The sequence below is a fragment of the Cyclopterus lumpus genome, chromosome 1 (genome assembly GCF_009769545.1).
Source record: "Cyclopterus lumpus isolate fCycLum1 chromosome 1, fCycLum1.pri, whole genome shotgun sequence".
Classification (NCBI taxonomy): Eukaryota; Metazoa; Chordata; class Actinopteri; order Perciformes; family Cyclopteridae; genus Cyclopterus; species Cyclopterus lumpus.
In genome coordinates, this window is record NC_046966.1 from 5,084,463 (window position 1) to 5,106,800 (window position 22,338).

The window sequence follows — 22,338 nt, forward strand, 5'->3', positions numbered from 1 at the left end:
CATAATGTATTAATTTGTGTAGTTAAGAGCTGCTGGCCATCGCTGTTCAATCAAGATATATAAATACAGCACCTTTCAAACTAAATAAAATACAAAACAATGTGTATGAATACTACAGGTGAGAGTTGTTTCCAGTCTTTACGCTGAGCTAAGCTAAACGGCTCCCGCTTTAGCCTCCATGCTCGACACACACACATCTTAAGGTGGTATCAATCGTCTCGTCTAACTCTCATTTTTCACTTTGCCAAAACGCCAAACATTACTATAACAAAAAAAAGGGAGACAATTCTGACACCAAAAAAAAGCAAGAAAAAATCTGTCCGCTCGTCACAGCACCGACTGTGCTTATCTATTCCTCAGTCAAGGTCTCTGTTTTCTCAAAGCGTCTCAAGATGCAATCTGATGCTGGATGGAAGCCAAAACTCCTCCCACTGCTGATAGCAGGTGTCTTATCTGATGGGCGGGTAGTGCTGGAGTCTGCTTTACATGGGCGTGCACCTAAATACCTACCAGAGATCAATAAGCCAATGGGGAGATTACATAGAGGCCAGTACTAAGAGCGGGTTTGTATATACAGTGTCTGTGTGTGTGTGTGTGTGTGTGTGTGTCTGTGTGTCTGTGTGTCTGTGTGTCTGTGTGTCTGTGTGTGTGTGTGTGTGTGTGCGTGTGTGTGTGTGTTGCAGGAAGGCCAGCTTGAGTTTGCTAGTAGTTTACAGAGTGTGTTTGGGTCATGTTGGTTGTGTGAATGAGGAAAGAGGAGAGAATGATTAGAGAGGTAGGGGGGGTTGTGTGTTTCATAGCTGTGTGTGCGTGCGTGCGTGTGTGTGTGTGCGTGTGTGTGTGTGTGTGTGTGTGTGTGTGTGTGTGTGTGTGTGTGCGTGCGTGTGTCAAACATAGTCCAGGAAGACGTCCACTGTGTTTTGCAGCAAAGGCTGGGTGGGGGCTGTCGTGCTGCAGACTGAGCTCAGCCTCCGCGACGGCGCCCTCTGCTGCTCTGGATGACCCGGAGCGTTGCTCAGCGTCAGGTACACCTGAGGTAACAACGCACATTTGTGAGTTAGCGCGTTTCGATGATGTCACATAGGCACAGTAGATGGTGGTTTGATTCCGCCTGAGGATCTTTTTTACACGTGCTACTCCTGTGTTTCCTGTCCGCATCTCGACTGCTTTTCTCTGATTAATCTTGGAGCCGATACTCACATTCCTGGTATTTTCTGACAGCAGCAGCTCGGTCCTCTCCACTAGTTTCCTGAATGAGGGCCTCTTCAAAGGATCGTGGTTCCAACAGGACAACATCATGTCATACCTACAGAGGTGAGACAGAGATGAGTTTACTGAGGTAATAAAGCAAGTGAGAAGTAGAGGCCTTTTCTCATAGACTTCTATGCAGTCTGACCCCCCCCCCCCCCCCCCCCCCCCCCCTCCCTGCTGGCCATTACAAATAATGCACATCTTTCATCGGAGGCTGCCACCTGACTTACATCTCGACGGGAGCAAACTCGGGCTTGCTCATCCTGTGTCCGTCTTGAATCATCTGATAAAATACTGAGCCCACCTGCATCCCAGGATACGGGCTGTTACCTGCAACACAGACATAGGACACACGCTTAACGGCCTTCGAACAAGTCATGTCTCCATTTCTGGTAAAAGAAAAATCATCATGGATTCGTATAATGATATCACAATCAATATGGTTTCACGGAGCCTCGAAAGCGGCGACAATAATGGCATTATGAAACGGATGCAACAGCTGGAAACGTTACCCAGAGAGAAGATTTCCAGAGCAGGATGCCGTAGGACCACACGTCACTCTCGAAGGGTGTAGACGCAGTCGAAAATGCTCTCGGGAGACATCCACTTGACGGGCAGGCGAGCCTGCGGGAGGGAGAGTTGTTTGTCACGGGACCGGTGAAACGGGAATATCGTCCCCATTGTTTTCATGTCCTTTTCTCAAACAAGGTACCTATATTTTCATAGTAACGACTAAAGCTGTGGATTAAAGCTAGTGTTGCCAGCTCCAATGACAGTAGAGCACTAAATCGAGAGGAAAGGCCCTCCCTTCAGGCCTCCTTGCTAAGCCACTCCCCAAGAATCATATCATAATGAATGTAGACACAAACATGACTATTGTTAGCACTAGTGCAGCAGAAGTGAAATGAGGGTCATGTTGGCCTTGCTATCGGAATGTGATAAGAATTTAAACAAATATAAACAAAAATGTTAAGAGATGATTCCCATCCCTGTCTTGAATTGACTGGTCGGTTGAGAGAAAAATAAACGGCAGCTATTTGTATACTTAATAATTAATTGTAATATTTCAAGCAATACCAGGTACAAAATAAATCCTGTTATGATTTTAATATATTTTAACCTTTAGTTTTTTTGGAGCGTTGACAGGACAAAACAAGCAATTTGAAAAGGAAGAGGAAGAGGAAGAGGAAGGGTGAAAGAAAGTGACAGACAGACTCACGTTGCCCCGGAGCACATAGCTGGCATCAGTGGTGATGTCTCGGGCCAGCCCAAAGTCACAGATCTTCGCCACCCGGCCGTGAGTCAGCAGAATGTTTCTGGCTGCAAGATCCCTGTGAACACACTGAGCACACACACACACACACACACACACACACACACACACACACACACGCGCATATTGACATTGAAACTGCAGCGAGTGAGTGACATGCAGCACACATGTACCAATGAGGTGGGGCGAGTTTGACTTGTTATAAAGCACACAAACACAAAAGGCATATGGACAGTAAAACTACTATATAAATGGAAATAAAAACACAAATAAAAAACACAACTAAATCAATGAAACAAATAAATAATAAATTAATATATATAAAATAATTTCATAATATAATGAAAAAAGGTTTTAGTCTAGTCAAATGTGCATAAATAGTGCCGGATTTACCAAAAGCAACAAAAGTGCAGTACGAGTGAATCAGGAGGGTTTTAATTATCACTTCAGCTGGTGAAGGAGCTGGTTGTCTGCGTGCTCGGTGGCTGATCTAACTTTCTTGAACGCATCTTCACCGCGTTCCACTCTCATTGCACTTTAAGCCGACGCCGATGCACGGGCACTATGGCCCCGAGCCACGGCCCTTTTAAAAATGCCTCCCATTACGGCTCTATGAATAAATAAATAATAAAAACCTGCACGGTCGGTAAAAAGCCTTACGTTCTTGGAAGTAATGTACTGCATTCCTTGGCCACCTGGTAGAAAAGCTGAGGAGATCTTCGGCGTCCAGAGACAGCTCCTCCGCATCGACTAAAGGAAGAGGACAGTCAGGACATGGTCAGACATGGTCAGACATGGTCAGACATGGTCAGACATGGTCAGACACGGTCAGACACGGTCAGACACTCAATTTTGTTGAAATGCACGATCAGAAATAACTTTATACCTGACTGGGAAAACCGTTCTTTCTCAGAGGGACGCATGGGGATGTATCCTGTATCAGCCACCTCTCCGCTGCACACGCACACGCACACGCACAATCATTAAATGGAAATAACCTTTTTGCAGTTGCAGTCCCTATTGTTATACGCACACGTTCCCACCTCGCTGCAGGCTCTTTTTGGTTCGACACGTTGCGATAGTAACCATCACCGACTTGGGAGTTGAGGAAGGCCTCTCTTTTTCTGCGCAGGAAATTGAGGAGGTCGCCATAGCAACAGTACTCTGTGATCACCAAGATTGGGCCTGAAAAGAGATGAAAAGAAAAACCTCACTCGCTGATTTTGTTTTTGTAAAGCGCACGACGCCGCCACAACACTGAAAAGAGACTCAGAAACACAGCGCTGAAAGGAAGATGGCGTCAGGTCGGCACACGTGACTCGAGTCCAAACTTGTTGCACAAATTTGTGTCGACATTCTTTAGGTTGTCCCACGTTTCTCTCCCAACAGAATCCAATTCCAACGCTGCTTTATGATCAATGTCGGTCCGTCTCTACAGGTGAAACGTATCGATCCGAGTCAAACTGCATCACGTTTTTTTGCATCGCGGGCGGGACCGGCTGGTCCAATATCGGATTTTCTTCCTCCACAAGAGGTCAATACTGGCCGGGCGTGGCAGCAAGTCAATACACGACCATACAACACACATTAAGTCGATAAGAGAGACGATAAACAAGACGAGTGCTGGAAAGTAAACTTCCCGAGAGGGAACTGAGGCGGCTCCGCTCACCTCCGACAGTGCAGGCCCCCAGCAGGTTCACGATGTTCACGTGGTTCCCCAGGTAGCTGAGCACCTTCAGCTCCGACATCAGAGCCTCCTTCTCCGTGGCGTGAGCGTTGGCTAGGGTGACATCATCAGGCACATTTAGGAAAGTACTGTACTACATAGTGTACTTTATAGTGTTACTTTATATAGTGCACTACATATAGTGTACTATATATAGTACACTATATATAGTGTACTACATAGTGTACTTTATATAGTGTACTGCATAGTGTACTTTATATTGTGCACTACATAGTGTATTATATATAGTGTACTACATAGTATACTTTATATAGTGTACTACATAGTGTACTTTATATAGTGCACTACAAAGTGTACTTTATATAGTGTACTACATAGTGTACTATATATAGTGTACTACATGGTATACTTTATATAGTGTACTACATGGTATACTTTATATAGTGTACTACATAGTGTACTTTATATAGTGTACTACATAGTGTACTTTATATAGTGTACTACATGGTATACTTTATATAGTGTACTACATAGTATACTTTATATAGTGTACTACATGGTATACTTTATATAGTGTACTACATAGTGTACTTTATATAGTGTACTACATAGTGTACTTTATATAGTGTACTACATGGTATACTTTATATAGTGTACTACATAGTATACTTTATATAGTGTACTACATAGTGTACTTTATATAGTGCACTACAAAGTGTACTTTATATAGTGTACTACATAGTGTACTATATATAGTGTACTACATGGTATACTTTATATAGTGTACTACATGGTATACTTTATATAGTGCACTACAAAGTGTACTTTATATAGTGTACTACATAGTGTACTTTATATAGTGTACTACATAGTGTACTATATATAGTGTACTACATAGTGTACTTTATATAGTGTACTACATAGTGTACTTTATATAGTGCACTACATAGTGTATTATATATAGTGTACTACATATATACTTTATATAGTGTACTACATAGTGTACTTTATATAGTGTACTACATAGTGTACTTTATATAGTGTACTACATAGTGTACTATATATAGTGTACTACATGGTATACTTTATATAGTGTACTACATGGTATACTTTATATAGTGTACTACATAGTGTACTTTATATAGTGTACTACATAGTGTACTTTATATAGTGTACTACATGGTATACTTTATATAGTGTACTACATAGTGTACTTTATATAGTGTACTACATAGTGTACTTTATATAGTGTACTACATAGTGTATTATGTATAGTGTACTACATGGTGTACTTTATATAGTGTACTACATAGTGTACTTTATATAGTGTACTACATGGTATACTTTATATAGTGTACTACATAGTGTACTTTATATAGTGTACTACATAGTATACTTTATATAGTGCACTACAAAGTGTACTTTATATAGTGTACTACATAGTGTACTATATATAGTGTACTTTATATAGTGTACTACAATAGTGTATTATGTATAGTGTACTACATAGTGTACTTATATAGTGCACTACATAGTGTACTTTATATAGTACATTGTGTTTGCTGTCCACCAATTCAGTTTGGACTGCCAAAGTGATATGAATGTTATTTCTTTCCATTTATGTAAATAACTAGTAGATAACTATTTATGATCCGATTGGTTATCATGCTTTTCATAATAGTGCTAGTAAATGAAAAAACATTAATTATATTGCACAAACCTAATAAGTACCCATCATTTCCATAATAGAGACCTCATACTTTTTTATAAATATTGTTATGAGAAAAATAACTTTGAACTCTTTTTTGGACACAGCCTCAAAAAGCGAGAGAGATCAAAACAGACACCACACATACATGCGCACACACAAACACACACACACACACACACACTCACTCACACACAGACTTACGTATTGAGCATCTTAACGGCGACGGTTGTAACAGTATCTGCGGAGCAGAGTCCATACGCTGTGGCCCTCACGACCTTTCCAAAAGCCCCAGAGCCCAGAGTCTTACCTGCGGGAACACACACACGCACACACACACACACACACACACGCACACAAAACATCACATTTCATAGTAACTCTAGACATGGACTTCTTTCCCACCGTCCTCGGCAGATTGAATGTGAAAACACTATCTTCTTCACAGCGACACACAAACACAGGCGCCGTCCTACGAAGCGCAGTTTCTGTCGAGGGAACTCCCACTTGGCGTCGTACGGCAGCTGGTGGGGTCAATGTATATGTAGTTGTTGCCGTGGATGCTCTCGATGACCTTCCACTGGATTTGGAACTTTGGTTTCTGTAAGGTTTGGAGAGAGAGAGAGGGTTGTGTCAATGTGCTCTTGAGGAGCTCCGCCGTAAATCCATTCGTTCTCAAGGGAGTCTGACTCATCTGTATGAAATAAGAGCTGCACGCCCGTCCGTGTGTGTATGGTGTGTGTGTGTGTGTGTTGGGGGGGAATTAATGTAGTGTCAAAAAAATGAATAAACTGCACTCTGAATGGCTCATTTCAAATTCATTAAGAACACTTCATATCATAGCAAATTATCTCAGAAAGATGCCTCGAACTTAAAATGTACGATAACCAAGATGGAGGGCGTGAGGGATTGGTTCATGAGGGGCGGGCCTTTTTGCCAGAAACCTTGAGTGGATGAACTTAATTTCACACGTCGGCGTGAGCTACCACCGTCTTACCTGCACGTATTTATAGAGCAGCACCACCAGAATGAGGCCTGAGCACGATGCCGGTGGCCACCATGCCGGTGAGGAGAGGAGTGAAGAGCTCATGGGGACGATGCGCTCTGAGAGGAAAAAACACACACACACACACACACACACGGCAGAGGTAATCATAAATCACACAAACACAACACACTCAGGCGCTCACACGGCCACATCCTTATCCTCCTCCTCCTCCTCCCTCCTCTTCCTCGCTGTCAAGACGGAGAGCTGCAGGAGTGGTGTTTTGTTTTCGTGCCAGAGGTAAGCGGGGTCCACGCCATATAATCCCAGCCTGCATAGTCAGCATCCACTAATCTCATTCAATCTGCGCCCAGTAGTGTCCGGCGCGACACAGGCTCAATGGGTTTGTTGTGTGTGTGTGTGTTGTGTGTGTGTGTGTGTGTGTGTGTGTGTCGCACCACTGATGGAGAACAGCGTGTAGGCCTCCTCCCCCTCCGTGCTCGCCACGCACTCCAGGGTGGGGTAGTGGCCGTGCTCCTTGCTCACGTTCAGCCGGCCCACCCACCTCGCCCCGGCCGAAGGTGGACTCTGCCACCATGGCGACCGTCCGAAGTCTCCCATTGGGTGGCATTGGGCAGGTGAGAGCACCTGTTAAAAGAGGGTGGGTTATGAAGTTTAAGGGTACATTTTCCTCTCTTGGCTTAGCACAGGGACATTGCAGCCACAGCTCTCTGCACTATTGAATCGATTCATTTTTCAGCCGATAAAATTCAAAAATAATATTCGAACCAAAGCGCTTAATATCTGAAACTGCTCATATCGTGTTGACCAGCAGTCATGAATACTAAGGAGACTATGAGATCACATAAAGCAGCGTTTTCCCATGAGCCTCTACTGTGTTCTCAGAGGAACTGCCAGACAAAACAACAGAAGGTGTTGGAGATTATTGTGAGTAAAATACTCCAAAGTCACACTGCTGTTCCGTTACAGTTTTTAAATTATATATATATGGAAAGGTACATTTAAATGCATGAAAGAATGTTTCTTATTTCTTTATCTTATTGTTTGTATTACAAAATCAACACAAATCTGGACTGACCATGAAATAAGAAGGATAGACAACGTGAAACTAAGCTATTGAAAAATAATGCGAACGGCAGTGTATCTTTTAATAATTTGAGCCATCTGTAAAGTCTGTTATTACGTAATCCATTTCTATATAGTTGAATGAAAATTAAAACCAGATAAAATATTAAAGATGTCAAAGGTTCACACCCAGCTCATAACAATAAAGCAGCCGTGTATCAGTCTTATTCTGATGGAAGGCATTTTAATAAACTAAATTAAATGACCTAAACAAATTTCAGGCGTACCTGGTGTGGGGACGCTCACAGAAGTACCAGCTTATCTTCGGGACTGGGTAACCGGCGGCGATGCACCGCACCTGTCCATCAACAGGGCCTTCCTGGGCGATGATAACCGGCTTGCCTTGTGGGGAAAAAGGTGGGCAGATTGATAAAAAAAAGAAGAAAAAAAAGAAAAAGAGAGAGACACATATTTAGCATAGAACACATATAAATACTAAGGCAACTGAGTGCAACACATTAACTGTGAAAGCTACTTACTGATGACGTACACGTGGAATGAATGGTCGACAGACGCGTCCTCGTGGCTGGCCGAGAACTGATAGATCCCGCCCTCGGAGCCGACGACCCTCACGAGTCGGAGCTCGCTGGTGAGTCTGACGAAACGAAATGCACATTTTATTTCCCCTTTCTGATTCTGCTTGGCACTTGCAATTGACCCCAGCGTACCTGTATTTGCGGCGGTGGACGGTGATGACGTGCTCCGTGGTGTTGAGGAGCCGTTTTCCGCCGTGGGACCAGAACAGGGAGCTCGGGGCGGGATAGGCGTTGAGTTCCACTCTGAGGCTCAGGCTCTCGCCCTCCTTAACGTCGGCCCGGACCGGACCCAGCCTTCCAAACATGGTGATGAACCCCTGATCTGGAGGGACATCGGAAAACACACATACTTAAAGGAGAAGCCCACGTGTACACTTCCTCTATGTACCCAAGTGTTGCGGATAAGCAAAGGTTAGACTGTAGATGCTACGTGAGTCATCCGCGTATTCCTGGTGTTTAATGCCTTGCAGACGCCTTCATGTGTTTCCTCGACCCACCCCGTCTACCTGTATTTCAGTTCGTTTTCCAAAATGGCAAAAAATGTGCCCAAGCTATTTTGCATTTGTAGGTTTTTATAAGAGCGACCAAATAGTTGACGATCATTGGTGTAAGATATTTGGAAGGAAATAATATAAACTGCTAATATCAAAGTGTGCACAAAATACATGTTTCTACCGTTATTTATAGAGCGGCGTTTCTCTGAGAGCCCTGTTCAGCATGTTCACCGACTGGTCCACTGGGGGCGCTCTAGTTGCGTGTGAGGGGGACTCGCTTGCAGGGCCTCTCCCGTTTGCAACAAAGCCCAACTCCTTTTGGGGATGATTGTTCCTGTGACTTAGACTCTCGACTTAACTCGTAAGAAGTGTGGTGAAAGGGCCCAAATCAAGCCTGATGTGTGATGTTCAAACCGTAAGCAGCGGTTCACTACTTAAATCTGGTGAGCTCACTCGCTTGCTGCAGAATTAGATAAGATAAGATAAGATAAGATAATCCTTTATTAGTCCCTCAGTGGGGAAATTACAGGATTACAGCAGCATTGCTCACAGTAATAAGTAAAACAAGTAGTATAATAACAGAAATAAGTTAAGAGTAAAAAAACAAGAAGAATATTATATATACAGACGGAAAGTGTATAAAATAAATTTAAAAAAGTACTTAAACGTATTAGTATTGCACAACTGGGCTAAAGTGCTGTTCAGTGCGAAGTCCAAAGTGTTGGGGGTTCACTCTTCATGTTCAATTGGCCAGATGTTTTGTATCAACAGAGCAAATCCACGGACGAGGACTTGGTCTGAAAAGTGTGTCTTGCCTAACTCGTGTCTGGACACAGTTCTGATATTCTCAACTGGTATATAAGAACACACTTTGAATAAGAACAACAATAATTGTAATTATTACTAATACTATAATTTAATAATATTACTTGTATTAATACTGTAATTTCCCCACCGAGGGACTAATAAAGGATTATCTTATCTTATCTTATCTTATCTTATAAGAGCCATCTTCAGCACTCACCTCGGACATCCAGCTGCAGCGCTGTGGCACTGGCGCCCCTCTCGTTGTGGGCGTGGCAGCGGTAAGTGCCCGAGTCTGATTGGTCGACCGCTGCGATCAAGAGTGAGGTGGCGCGTTGGTAGCCACGGGAGCCCGACAGGATGTGTGAGTTGTGGGATTCCTCAGGGTGCTGTAGGGATACGGGGGCAAAGGTGAGCAGGTGCAACTTTACACATATCCACTGTTTTCATTGTGGGATGCTTCAGATGGATCAGTTTCTCTCAAGTGAGGGCACACTTCCCTCGTGGTTGTGTTTTAAAGGGGCTGTTTGAGATATTTATTTTTTATTGCCTCTCAACGGCTCTCAACATGGCGGTTATCAGCTGGGGTTGGTCATGTGTGAGAGCAGTGCAGGGTGGTGGCGGTCAGCTAGCCAGTGGGGCAGTGGGGGAACTACTAACATGCACTAAAAGCATTTAAAACATACTCTGCCATATTTTTACATAACACATTTGCTGAGTATAATAAAGCTTTGAATCCCATATATTGCACTTTAAATATTAATCTTAAAACAGCGTCAGCATTTGATTTATTTTTTACAGAACTATAGCCAGGATTTGCCACCAACAAAAAATCACAATATTTTAAAGATAATTTACTAATTTAATTCAAAGCCTTCTCTGCATGGCCAGGTATACTATTATTTGCCTAAAAGCAGTTATTATAATGAAAATATTTAGAATAAGAAAGATCAGAATACATTTTTATTTAATCGTTGTCATTAAAACAACCACATTCCCATAAATATTACTCAGGGTTTGACCTCAGTGTCCTCCACAACCCTGATAGAAATCTGACTGCAGTGTAAATGTCTCTCTGTCTTGGATTGGGGAGGGTTCATGTCCTTTAAAGAGGGACAGCGAGTCAGATAGAAACACAGAAAGCTTCACATCCTGACAGTCAGTCACCCGGACATAAAAAGGCCGAGGAGGAGTCCATCCCTTCATCAATCTCACCGCTGCTGGAGGGAAATCCCACGTGACACTGACGTCCGGGTTGACGTTGGCGGAGCTGCAGGTGATCTCGAACCGCTCTCCTCGCCTCAGGATGACTGTGTCTTTCTGGGACAGCGTGATCCCCGGAGGCACCTCAGGCACTGGATCAAGAGGCGCGGAGACAACATTATCGTGACGGATGGAGTTGAGTGACTTATTTAAACTCACCAGTGTGCGTGTTAATGAGCCGTCTGAAAGGACTGTATCCGTATTTGATCCCTAAAAGACCCTCAGAGGGCGTGCGGCTCCAGTCAGTGGACCAACACGCACTAATGACAATGTGCACACACACACGCACACACACACACGCACACACACACACACACTTACACACACATGAGGAGCACTAAGATTTGCGTGTGCAGAAACTTGTGCACACATAAACTCGTGCGCACATAAACCGGACTAATATTTCCCCGGAGATTTAATGCCTGCCGACGTCACTCCAGTGCCTGTTTGACGGCGATAACTCTGTTTACAGCAGACACAGCCTTCATGCACCGTTACAGAGCTTTATGACTCTAATCCCTGAGCTCCTCCCTCCCTCTGTTCTCACTCCCTCTCTCCATCAGTCAGAAGGACACTGCGCCCCCCCACCCCCCCTGGTTTGGACTTCTTCCCACTGCCGACTGGGACGGAAAATGCTGATGCAACGCGGGGGGCTAATAGAAATGTGATCGGATCCGACTGACACCGAGAAATGCTTTCATGGTTTCATTTCCTATTAATATAGCTCCTATGAAAAGCTGTGAGCCAACCCTCTTCTGCCAAAACACATCTGCCATATGTGTGTAGTCGCGGTGACTACCCCTGCTCTGTGTCAGGATGCATTATGGTCTCTTGTGAAAGATGTGTAGCCACGTTCGGGGGCCCCCCACTTTGGCTTCAACTATTCGACGGATGAAGTTCCCCCCTGGCATTGACGCTCATAGCAAAGTGAATCCACGCTGACTTTGGTGACCACTTCAAAAATGTCCCTAAAATCTTCTCACTTCATATGATGATGTGTGCCAGAAGAAGATATTATGTTCACATTGTCCGGCCCTATGGCAAGCAGCTCCGAGGTTTCTGGTGGGGACCACTTTACTTCCCTGTTTACTCTGACTGATGAGTATTGGTGACATTTGCATTATGGTTCAAAAAGGCAAACGCTTTGGCTGAACCTTCCACTGACTCATTGCTGGGAGGCTGCAAGAGCCATAACTTAATTTACAAGCTCTGTCTTTACAGATCTCCCTCGCCTCTCGCCTTTTAGCTTAATTATCGGCCAAATGACCAAATCTAGTGAACCTCTGCCACATGAAGAACCACCAAAACAGTGTGCTGAAGTAGAGGTTTCGTGTGTCTCACTTACCGAGTCGTACGTCCACAGTGTACTGGCTCGACGTCACTTTGACCCCAGCGAGCTGCCCCACGCACACAAAGCAGCCCTCGTACTCCTTCCTCACGCTGCGGATGGTGATCCCCCGCTGGGGGTCGCTGTGGTAACTCACGCCGGGGGGCAGCGGTCGTCCATCGCAGGCCTCCAAGGCCAGGAGAGTGACCTCGGGGTCGGTCACGAGGCAGGGGATGGTGCAGTTCTCCCCCTCGCGCACCAGGATTCCGTTCACCATGGTGCGCTGGAAGGCGTTCTGGGGGTCTGAGGAGAACGCGAGGGAGATTGACGTATAAGACGCGACACACACACATACACGTGCCTCCACCTCAAAAACACCCACCTTTCACGTATACGTAGACGGAGCTGTGCTCCAGCGTGCTGTTGTTGACACACACATAGCGGCCCATGTGGTAGGCCTGTGCTGCCGACACCGTGACGGAGGCCGCTCTGCCCTCCTCCACCTCGCCCTCCAGCCTGCGAGCTCTCCCCCTCTGCCACCTCAGCCTGGACGGGGCGCCCGACGCCGTGGCATTGTCGCGGCAGCGCAGCTCCAGCCGTCCCCTCTTGGGAACCACGACGTGGGGCCCGCTGGGGGAGATGACCGGCTGGCACCAGACTTTGAAGACAGAGCACACGGCTGGAGGTTATGTGGATGACTCGGGTGCAGCTTGCTTTTTTGAAAGGCTGTGAGGGGGGGGGGATCAGGACAGATCTGGTTCTTAAAAGGGAAACAAACTGACACTGATGTGGATGAACTACACGCTCCGGGAGGAATCCCAAGGAAGAGATAGGAATCAGCGAAAAAAGAGCTTAAACAGGACAAGGAAACCAAAAATGACCGTCGTTAGCGATTCGTTTAGATTATTCTGGAGATGGATACTTTAGTTGTCCAGACGATAAAACTCCCACCACAGTTATGCATACGTGATGGTTAAATTGGATGTTATGATTGGCACAGAGCCCCTTAGGACGGAGTGCTATCAAACCACTGCGGCTCAATTGAGCAATCAATAATTATGAGCTGTCCACCCGCTGAGTAATCATGCATTAAGACCACTAAATCCAAGTGTGTGTACCAAACTAAACATGTTCAGTTACCCCCCCCCCCCCCCCTCACCCCCTCCCCACACACACACACACACACACACACACACACACACACACACACACACACACACACAAACCACCCCCCCCCCCCCACCCTTCCACTTTCAACTTTTGTTTTTCTTTCCACATGATATGATAGGCGCCATTTCGAGAACAGGATTTTCTTGTGACTGTTGTGCCTTCGGGGGCTGAAAGCCGAGGCCCGAGAAGTCAAGGAAGAGAGCAAAAAGAGAAAAAAAGAAGAAAAAAAGAAGAAAAAAAACATAAAATATCAATATCTGTGTCTGTGCAGGCTGCAAAGTGCATGTGTTGTAGCCGGCCGCTACAGGTGGTGTTTGAGTAAGCAAAAAACAAGAAAGGAAAAAGCAGTTGGTTTTCAAACGGAACCTGAGGCTGTGTTGCATATGACTAACACACAAGGCGATCATCAGTTGGGTAAATGTCAAAGTGCCGTTGGGTGTGTGTTTTGTGCACAAAGATGTGCGCGTTTCAGGATCTTCTTTGTTCCTAATCTCCTTTTTTATTTCGGTGGTGGGATAAATAATTAATCATCTTTGACACACACTGACACATACTGTGTAAACACACGCACGCACACACACACACACACACACACACACACACACACCTGTTGCCTGCCAAAGGTATCTCCCTCGCAGGCTATGTCAACCCCAAACAGTGGAGTTATGCAAATGAAGTGATGTGGAGACCCGCGCTGACAAGGTTGATCCAACTGCACCGTTAAACGCCACTTTGGGTGTGTTTCCAGAATCAACGTGGAGACAAGACAATGCACGAGCCTCTAACCGCACCACACGCTGCTTTTAAAATATGTATTTTATATTTCACATTACTTTTCACATCTGGATTGGTGTAATTAAGGGCGCAAACGACTTAATGACAACATGCGGGGAAATCATTTGGAGACAGAGCTAAACACTTCCGTGAAATGAAAAGACAGATGCGAGAAATAACATAATACATATTAAAATAACAAAGGCGTCGCCTGCTCTCCTATCCTGAGAGAGCACTTATAATGTATGAGGCTCTATTTGTAAGGTGATAAAATGAGGTCACTATAAAGTCATCGCGAACACAGATACGCCACGAGTCGCTCAAAGCAACATCCCACTTGTTTTCTTACCTGTTAGTGGCAGCACCACCAGCTGTAAGGCGAAGGCCACCCAGGGGCATCTCATGGTTAGGCGCGTTTGAAGGTTAAAAACAAAAACAAAAAAAAAATGTTTTGACACTATACTCCGAGCGTTTCAAGTGCAGCAACGATCATCCTGAGCGTATCCATCCATCCAGAGAGCAGGCACCTCCACCGCGCTGGATAGACGCACGCATATACACACACACACACACACACACACACGCGCACACAAAATGATCACGCATACGCGGCTGCGACTCAATGCCCCCCCACACACACACACCTCCCCTCCACTCCACTACCCCCACGATGGATTTCACTGGAGTTTAAAGACACAGTGCAGCGCCTCTCCTCCCCTATTCTGGATTCCTGCCACTCCTTTCTGGCCCGCATTGGCTGGAGAGCGGCCAAGGTGAGGAGTCGGTTATCACCGGGAGACAGAAAAAAAAACTCAACACACGGATCTCTCCAAGCCGCCCCTCACCTTTTTTTTTTTGGTGTTTGGGGGGGGGGGGGGAGGGGGGGGGGTGGGGGGGGGGGGGGGGGGGGGGGGGGGGAATAAGTTAGTATGCCAATTAAACTCTCCAGTAATGGAAGAGCTGGCTTGGGTTCTTCAGTGGGGATGACACACGTTTTCCCGGACGTGAATGCAGCCCTCCTCACACTGGATGACAGCGCTCTCTCTCTCTCTCTCTCTCTCTCTCTCTCTCTCTCTCTCTCTCTCTCTCTCTCTCTCTCTCTCTTAGGAGTTTCCCATGTACAGAAACCGTCCAGTTCGTGATGCGCTTCCAAGGCGCACACTACCTACACCACCAACAATGTTACATTTGTGGCATCGGTCAAACCCGAGACTTCATTGTTTAAGAATGGGAATTCTTAAGTGGAAGTATAGATACCAAAATTTAAAAAAACACAACCCTGAGGGATTTTGATATCGGCCCCTGAATTAATCAAAAACACAAACGTTCATGATTTTGCCTTTATATATGCCCAAAACCTCCATGTGTTAGGTCTGAATCTGAATCTCCAAATTACTTATAATATTACATTTGTTATGGTAACCCGTTAAATTGGTGGCTGCCGTCGCCTGCTCTGGTAAATCCAGTTTTAGAGAGGAGGTCTATACCAAACCCCACAGTGCATAGGACTTCTCAATCCATGAAGATGTACTGTTGGACTCGGACAACATTGGAATACTTAAATCACACACACACACACACACACACACACACACACACACACACACACACACACACACACACAAACACACAAACACAAAAGTAAGTTAAACACATTGAAGTCATTTGCCACTTAATTCACTTTATGCCTCTGCATACTTAAGTGTGTGTGTGTGTGTGTGTGTGTGTGTGTGTGTGTGTGTGTGTGTTTGCATGGGTTTGGTTATGTGTGGGGTTTTATCCTGTGTGTTTCCTGTTGCTCCAGAGGAATATGTGTGAGGACACTAGGGCCGTTGTGTATTTTTTTCTTTTCTTACACACATGATTATTCTCTAACCTCACTGCACCGCCCATTAGTTTGTTTTCGCAGTATAATTCTCTGGAAAATGTGACTTGTTCCAGATTAAAAAAGAAAGAAAAAACAACTGTGGTCAAATCAAACTTGCAACCTGCAAACACACACCAGCTGGGGCTAAGCTTCAGGACTGTTGGACAGGTTTCATTCCTGGTGTCTATGCATGGAGCACCAACTGCCTGTTTTAAATATATATATACACTATACATGGAACCAAAGTCCAGTTCGGTCCTGTCCTTTGGGTCATCGTGTTTTTCCAGGGAAATTGCGCCAAATAGACCTGTGGAGATTACCACCCTTTGGGGGGTGATGGCTGTTCAAGGGACGGGAGGAGGGGTTCTGACTGAGAAGCCTGGGGGGGTCAGAAAGGTCAACCTCAGCCCAACCCCGTGCTCGACAAATATGTTTTTGCAGGCGACGATGCCTAGAAGGGCTATTTCCACATTTGCACCATCAAACGTTTGGTTGTTTCTAATGCAAAGTCGGGTCGCACATCTAAAAGCTCCGGAGGACCCGCAGCCTGAGAGACAAACCCAAATATTTGTCATGCATATCCTTAGCCTCATGTGAGATGAACACCGAAGGAGTAGTTGAACAATTTTGGGGAAATGGGCGTATTGATGTTCTTGTGGAGGCTTAGATGAGAAGATCACCGCCACTCTTGTGTTTGAGTGTTGACTGAAAGGCTACAGCGGTTGGCGTAGCTTAGCACAAGGACTGTGTGTGTGTGTGTGTGTGTGTGTGTGTGTGTGTGTGTGTGTGTGTGCGTGTGTGTGTGTGTGTTTGTTTGTGTGTGTGTGTACAAATTCAACTAATGAGAGACGACGTGTTCATCACTGAACTTTCATTTTGTTACCTTTGGCAGGCTAGCTGCGCCCCCCCCCCCCCCCCCCCCCCCCCCCCCCCCCCCCCTCCCTTCTGTTTACAGTCTTTGTGCTAAGCTAAGCTAACTAGCTGCACAACTTCTCATCCAACTCTCAAGCAAAGAGAGTGAAAAACCCACAATTTTCCCCCACAATTGTTGAACTTTTTGCCTCAGCGACAGATTGACTTCAACACCTTACGGATCTGCTGTCGAATTTTTCCGGCACGCAGACAAAGGAAGCCGGCACCTCGGAGGTGTCAAAGTACACTCCACCTGTCCGCCAGCTGCCCCCGTGGAGACGTCGTTGTGTTTGTTTGTGTGCGTGAGTCCGTCAGGATCATCCGTATGTCTGCTGTCCACCGAGTTCACATGTCACGTGAGCAGCTTGTACTATCCCTCTTACATTATTCATCATGAGGTGAGCGTCTATGGCCGATCTCGGCTGACTCACTGTGACTCGGTGTGTGTGTGTGCGTGTGTGTGTGTGTGTGTGTGTGTGTGTGAACCCACAGCATGACTCATTCAGTGCTTTAAGACAGATGAGGACAGTGCTCTCATAGAGGGCAACGGAGGTTTTCAACAAGAAAAATAGCCACTTAGATTAAATTACGTAATGAAAAAACATTCCCTCGCTCTCTCTCTCTCTCTCTTGCTCTCTCCTTGTTCTGTCTCTCTTATTCTGTTTCAGTGACACACACACACACACACACACACACACACACACATCCTAACTCAATCACCTACAAATGGTTCTTCACACCCTCGGGCAAGCACTTACGTAGGCCGTCTTTGGCTGTTTCTACACCACAGGAGACAGACAGGAAAACGCACACACACATACACAGGCCGGACACACATACACACGCGCGCACAACACACACACACACACACACACACACACACACACACACACACACACACACATACACACACACACTGCACAAGGACACACACGTTTGAAGTAAAAAAAAAAAACCTTGTCTTTTCACCTTTCCAATGACAGGTGCATGACTCGGCAAAACCTGTTTTCTTTTTTTTTTTACCCTGATGCAATCCAACTGTTCTGTGTGCTGACTGGGCATTATAAACAGATAAATGATATCTGTGTCCATTTGTCTGCCCTCTACTTTAATACAGTCAGTGCAGTGGAGTTCTCTCTCTCTCTCTGTGTGGTTGCTAAGTGTCCATCTGTGGATCAATTGTGGTGTTTCACAAGTTTGACCCGTTGAGCAGATCGGACTAAGAGGCGGGTCAAAAAAATAAAATAAAGACCACTTCCTCAGAGAAACAATGTACGGCCTTAGTTTCCCTTTGATGTAATTTACTTTGATTGAATCCAGTGATGTTCTAACATTAAAGGAAGAGTTGGTTTTCTGCTCTGTTAGAGTTAAATGGAAGATAGATACAACTGTCATATCTGTCTATTTTTGTAATATGCACCAAAAACCAAAGTACGATGAAAAAAAACAAGAAAGAAGACAATTTGGGCGCTTTGGGACCATTTCTTGGCCAGACCCAGTAACATAGTAACATCCTGGAATCTTCACTGGTTGCCTGGCAACTGCTCAGAGGCAAGAAATAGTTTCTTATTAGTGAGCTTTAGGAAGGCTGGAAGGTGGATTGTGTTACCTTTGGACAGAGCCACGCTAGCTGTTTCCCCCCGCTTCCAGTCTTTGTGCTAAGCTAAGCTATCTAACTGGCTGTAGCTTCACATTTACTGTGCAGACCTGAGAGCGGCATCAGTCTTCTCTTCTGCAGAAGCTGAATGAGCATGATTGCCAAAACTTTAGCTTGAAACATTATCACAGCGGGGGTTTTTTAGTTGCGTAAACTTCTGATGCAAAAACACCAAGCTCCACATCTTAGTTGCACATCAGTATAAAAAACAATCACATTTGTAACAACTATCTCATATCCGGAGGCCTTATCTGGAAACAAGCAGTTGTTTTGGCGACAGATGGAGCTTTGTGTTGCAAAACAAAAGAGATCGAAACTGTCACGCTAATCTGCCGAGTGTGGCATCACACTGTTGTGATGACCACATGTTAGATGTGGATTGAAAATGTGCCAGGGCACACGTCTGAGTAAGCTAATATCAGCGTGCGTAATTACCGATAGTCCAATGATCGCCCTGTGCCTGGATAAACCCGATTAGCATCGACGAGGCTGTAAGAGGGGCCTAATCCACCGTAAGGAGGGAGGGAGGGAGCACAGAGAGAGGAGGGAGGATACAGAGGGTGAAAGGGAAAGGAGAGAGGGGAAATAGAGGCAAACAGGGTGCAAGAGGGCGGAGGAGTAAAGTACTGTTGTTCACTATGCAGAGAAGGGTTTCCGTTATTTCGTCTACCCTCACCGACATAAATGGGGTGGGCCAAATAATAGAAACACCCGTCGGCGTCGCAGGTCAACTGAATATCCCAACTTTTCAAATTCTTTTAATTCATTTCAATCATTTGTTTGCAATGGTACTTTATGGCGACGTGGTTGTTACAGTGAGTGTACTCGACATTAAATTCCATTTTCCAAAAAGTCCCATGGGTTGTGGTTGAAGCTGTACGGATGTTTGTGTACACATGATCCTTCCTTTTCTTTGATAAAATCTCAAAGTGAGGAGGTACGTGATTTTTTCACCAGTCCAGTGGGTCGTCTGAATTATCGCACACACAATTTAAACCTCGTACGAGATGCTTCACCAAAAAAAGCCATTGACAATTTCCGGACATGCCAGTTAAAGTGGCACTAAGTGTCTGTTAAGTCACTATCTATGGCTGAAGGAACACAAGTAATGACATATTTATATATTTGCAGTATTTATACATTTCTCCATTAATAATGGGACTATGCACAAGACTCAGGGCTGATAAACTCTGAGCACAGTTGCATTGATTTCACTCAAAAATACATTCTAAATCAACCAGGACTGACATGATGTTTAAATAGAGAGATTGGGGGGCAATGAGGGAGGAGAGGTGGAGAGAAAAAGGGGGAGGGACAGCAGATGGAGTAAAATACAGAGAGGAGTAAGATGAGGTCAGGGGAGACGGAGTGAATGAAATAAATGTAATGTCCATGATTAGTTTAACCGAGAGACCATTGGTATCCCTCCCTCTCTCTCTGTCTGCCTGCCTTCTGACTATGTGTGTGTGTGTGTGTGTGTGTGCTGTTAACATACAGAGATCCACACAAAAGTTCAAAAGTATAATGTGATAAAGTACTTGTGATAAGAGAAAAAACAATGTACTCACACATATGCAATTACCATAGTGTGCGCACGTCCTGCATGCTATAGCCTCCACATCGATGCGAATGTGCACGTGTCCTTGCCTTGAGCTTTTGTGGGTTTTGTCTTCGTATAATCACCACATAAAGAAATGATAATAGATGGGGAAAAAGAGAGAGCGAGAGAATTTCCACAGATTTCCCTGTAGTTTACTGACAATGCAAGAGTGGCCTCCACTTAAAAGGCCCTAAATGCATTAACAATCCTCTTTGCATTAACAGAACCACAGCAGCAATCTGTTTGCTGGTGATGAGCACTGCAGCAGCTGCTGCTCAATGTCATAATCGTAGATAAAAGGGGGATGCAGTTTGGCTCTCTCTGTGGGGGAGAGCAAGATAATGTGGAATGTGTGGGGGTTTTTTGTGCAAAAATAAATAAATAAATAAAAGAAGAAGAAGAAAAGGCAAAGTCAGTACATTCAGTGCATTTCAGAGAAATGAAGTTGAGAATCATTCGCAGTTGCATTAAATGGATTGGCCCCCAAGCTCCGAGACCCACTAAGCCGAGACACTTAAGTCAGGAGAGGCTGCTCCTATAAGTCTGGGTTTGCGACCAGAGGTCACCGTGTATTCGCTGCTGTTTAACCTTAACGACCGCTCACAAGCCATATTGTTTTTTCTTTTAATATATATATATATATATATATATATATATATATATATATATATATATTATTGGACTTAAAAGTATTATCTCTTGTATTATTTATTTATTTATCACTGTCTGTCTCTGCTTTATCACTTTTTAGCTGTGTTACAGTAAGAGTTGTGGTATATAAATAATGTTATCATACAATGGGGATGTTTCCTCTTCTCCAGCAACGCCCTGCTTTAAATGTGCACAGCTACACAGTTATAGAAATACAGTATATAGATTATTGCACCCTGCTCAGTAGAATCCAGCAACCACAGTCTTAATGCTGTAGCAGGATGGAGCGCCTTAATGTTCACTTCCTTGGCAGTCCGGCGATTAAACCCCCGCAGCTTTTCCCTTACAGCTGCACATCTCCGACTCCCTAGTGTTATATTTTTAAATGTCACAATATTACCAGATTAATCCACTTCGGGGCCCTGGGGCAACATTAAGCTGTGGGCCTTCGCTGGCTGCACCACCACCACTATGTCTCTGTACGCTGACACCAAGGGTGTGCATCATGTGATCACTAAGTTTACAGATTTCTGTACAAACAAACTGTGTTTCATCTTTTTTTTTCTTGTGACCTCGTCTTCTAACGGGTTTGACTCGTCGCAGTAGGAGTAGCCCAGGCGTAAATAATGAACCTAATGAAATGCTGAATTCCATTTTTATTTCAGGATCCAGGTATTTTAAAATGCTGCCTTGTTGTCACTCACTGGTACACTTGGAATATAACGGAGCCCTCGATAGTGTTGACGGTTATGAATGACCCCTTTGTCTTTTCCAAAAGAGTAGAGACTTGTTTTAAAGCGATTAAGAGAGCTTATGGTTTGGGAATTAAATTATTAATAATTACATATGGCTGCACGGTGGTGTAGTGGCTAGCACTGTCGCCTCACAGCAAGAGGGCCGCGGGTTCAATTCCCGGTCGGAGCGGTCCTTCTGTGTGGAGTTTGCATGTTCTCCCCGTTGCAGCATGGGTTCTCTCCGGGCTCTCCGGCTTCCTCCCACAGTCCAAAGACATGCTGCAGGTTAATTGATCTCTAAATTGCCCATAGGAGTGAATGTGAGAGTGAATGGTTGTATGTCCCTACATGTGCCCTCGATGGACTGGCGGCCTGTCCAGGGTGTCCCCTGCCTTCGCCCTATGTCAGCTGGGATAGGCTCCAGCGCCCCCGCGACCCTAATGAGGATAAGCGGTATTGAAAATGGATGGATGGATGGATAATTACATATGGGTGTGAT

General features: G+C 45.0%; 1 protein-coding gene across 1 annotated transcript; it reads right to left on the minus strand.

Moving 5' to 3' along the window:
- Nucleotides 1-838: 838 nt before the first annotated feature.
- Nucleotides 839-15,005, minus strand: kitb (KIT proto-oncogene, receptor tyrosine kinase b). Its single transcript, XM_034535108.1, is given in 28 exon segments — nucleotides 839-1,031; nucleotides 1,201-1,306; nucleotides 1,482-1,581; nucleotides 1,764-1,778; nucleotides 1,781-1,817; nucleotides 1,819-1,875; nucleotides 2,471-2,593; nucleotides 3,185-3,218; nucleotides 3,220-3,274; nucleotides 3,411-3,478; nucleotides 3,568-3,709; nucleotides 4,194-4,304; nucleotides 6,116-6,230; nucleotides 6,396-6,448; nucleotides 6,451-6,520; nucleotides 6,917-6,952; nucleotides 6,954-7,021; nucleotides 7,366-7,465; nucleotides 7,467-7,508; nucleotides 7,510-7,552; nucleotides 8,278-8,392; nucleotides 8,530-8,645; nucleotides 8,719-8,908; nucleotides 10,105-10,273; nucleotides 11,100-11,239; nucleotides 12,493-12,777; nucleotides 12,857-13,132; nucleotides 14,768-15,005. Coding segments are annotated over 28 exon segments (2,865 nt in total). The 5' UTR covers nucleotides 14,823-15,005; the 3' UTR covers nucleotides 839-887.
- Between the last annotated feature and the right edge of the window lie 7,333 nt (nucleotides 15,006-22,338).